This window comes from Nerophis lumbriciformis, linkage group LG39 (genome assembly GCF_033978685.3).
Source record: "Nerophis lumbriciformis linkage group LG39, RoL_Nlum_v2.1, whole genome shotgun sequence".
Taxonomy (NCBI): domain Eukaryota; kingdom Metazoa; phylum Chordata; class Actinopteri; order Syngnathiformes; family Syngnathidae; genus Nerophis; species Nerophis lumbriciformis.
This window is the reverse complement of record NC_084586.2, coordinates 11,082,623-11,085,000: the sequence shown is the minus strand read 5'-3', so window position 1 is coordinate 11,085,000 and position 2,378 is coordinate 11,082,623. Positions and strand designations below refer to the sequence as shown.

At 31.7% G+C, this 2,378-nt stretch overlaps 1 protein-coding gene across 2 annotated transcripts in view; it reads left to right on the top strand.

Moving 5' to 3' along the window:
- Positions 1-2,378, top strand: part of lg39h10orf90 (linkage group 39 C10orf90 homolog) — a 71,618-nt gene extending 69,240 nt beyond the window's left edge. For both annotated transcript variants that reach the window (XM_061931819.2, XM_061931818.2), the window contains exon 10: positions 753-2,378. In XM_061931819.2, coding sequence (XP_061787803.1) covers positions 753-791 — 39 coding nt within the window. In that variant the 3' untranslated portion in view covers positions 792-2,378. The remainder of the gene's footprint in view (positions 1-752) is intronic.

The window sequence follows — 2,378 nt, the reverse complement described above, 5'->3', positions numbered from 1 at the left end:
GGTAAAATTTTTAATAAAACATTGTGACTACATTTAAACAGTTTTTTAATTATATTATTTATATATTATATAAAAATATAATATAATATATCAGTATATATGATATACTGTAAATATAATATGTAAATATTACATATATGTTATATTTCACATTGCTAGTACAATACATTTTTATTCTACTTTATACCTGCATTATCCTTTCCATCCTTACACTTTCCATCCTTTGTAACTGAGCTACTGTGTGGAACAATTCCTTATGGATCATTAAAATGTGTCTAAGTCTAAGTCTAATTATATTTTTGATGTCATGTTTCGATACTATTTATTTATTCAACCTCTCGTTGAAATACACACAGTTTCACTCCATATGCAGGTTGTTTTTTTTTCATTTAGTTATATTTGAATATTTGTGAATCTTGTTTATAATGCTTATCAGTGGTTTTCAAACCTTTTTCACCAAATACCACCTCAAGAAAAAGACTTGGCTCTCCGAGTACCACCATAATGACCACCATTAAAGTACAGCAGTAGCCTAGTAGGCCTAAGTATTCATTAAAAACAAGGCAGAGGCTTTATTTAACAGGTATATGTAATATTTTTGGCCACTTTAATTGAATACGGGAAAATAAAACACTTTAATTTAGTCAAGTAGGTCTTTTGGCGTCTACTATGATTATTACGGTATATGTTTGGTTTTTAGAGCTGTACTGTACGAAATAATATTTTGATGTACTCTTTTGTTTTTGTTCTAGAAACTGTTGGATCAGATTCTACACAGAAGCAGCAGCTGAATGGCAGACAAATAGGAATGGAAATTAGTTTATGCAGAAATATATAAGTTGTTTTTAAGTGATAATAATAAAAAACCAAAAATGGCAGTATATTTTAATAATGGGCAGCAGCAAACTAAAAAAACATCATAATTGAAGTATTTTAGCTTTCAGTTTTTGCTGTTTTCATGCCAGAAAATGTGAATATTCTGTCGTTTTTGTCTCATTTTGACTCAAAATGGAATCGTGTTGTGGACAAAAGTGTCGGGTCAAATGGCTTCGGTGGACTCGAGAGAGGCCCCGCTGGCTCCTGACGGGGCCCCTCCACACCAAACTCCTCCAAGCCGAAGCCAGCGTGCAATCATCATGGAGTGCCAGCTATTACTCGGCAAGATGGCGGAATGTGAACTCTTCTCCGCTCGCCATGTTAATGAACAGTGGACGCTTGAATGGCGCCTTTGTCAAAGCACACACACACAAACACACAAACACACACACATTCTTGTATTCGTTACCTTCTTGAGACCTCTGAAAAATGCCTCCCTCTTTAGGACCACCCTTTCTAGATATATAAAGATGTGTATTTACAACATTAATAACATATACATACTATGCAAATATAACAAAGCTTGTTGTGAAAAATGAGTTGGAATTTTACATGAAAAATGTCACAATTGCACAAGAAAAAACGTAACATTTTGGCAGTATTATAATAAAAGTCGTCATTTTACTCAACGCAAGTCAAAAGTTTACAAGAAAAACTGAACACTTGTGCAATATTATGATAAAAGTTGGAATTTTACTCAATAACAGTCGTAATTTTACAAGAAAAGCTTAAAATGTTGGCAATTTTATGAAGAGTCGTGATTTTACTCAACAAAAGTCACAATTTTATGAGAAAACTTTAAAATGTTGGCAATATTATAATAACAATCGGAATTTTACTTGGCAAAATTATGACAAAAGTAAAAAAAAATTCACTATTTTGCAAGAACAACAAAAACATTGGCAATAGTGCGATAAAAGTCAGAATTTTATATGACAACTGTCACCATTTTGCATTAAACATTTTACATTAAAAAAGTCATAATGTTCCGAGAAAATATTGCAATATTACAGAAACAGAAAGAATATGAGAAATTGTTCCCAATTTTATAAGAAAAAAGTCGTCACATTGTAAGAAAAAGACTGCTTTTAGTAAAAAAAAAATTAAATTGAACTTTTTGTTTGTAATTGGTTTTTAATCTTTATTATTTACTTCAAGTTATTACAGTATGTCTCTTTATAAATATTTATTTGTATTTTTAATTTTTATTAATTTTAGCCAAAGGGGGTGCATTTGACTTTATTACACACACTTGTTATTTCATATGTTGACCAGAGGAGGAATACCGCTTGTCCCCTTTGGGGTCAATTTGAAAAATCCCTCCTTTTTGGGACCACCCTCATTTTGATAGATTTCACCACCAGGGGTGCAAATGAGACATTAGATGTTCTATTAGATGTAATAGTTTTCTGTTTTGGGACTATGATTTATGTCCTAACTTGTTCACACCTCCTCATATGGAAGCTACTTTTCCTTGTTGATGTCTCAAGAAGGGTAGAAAT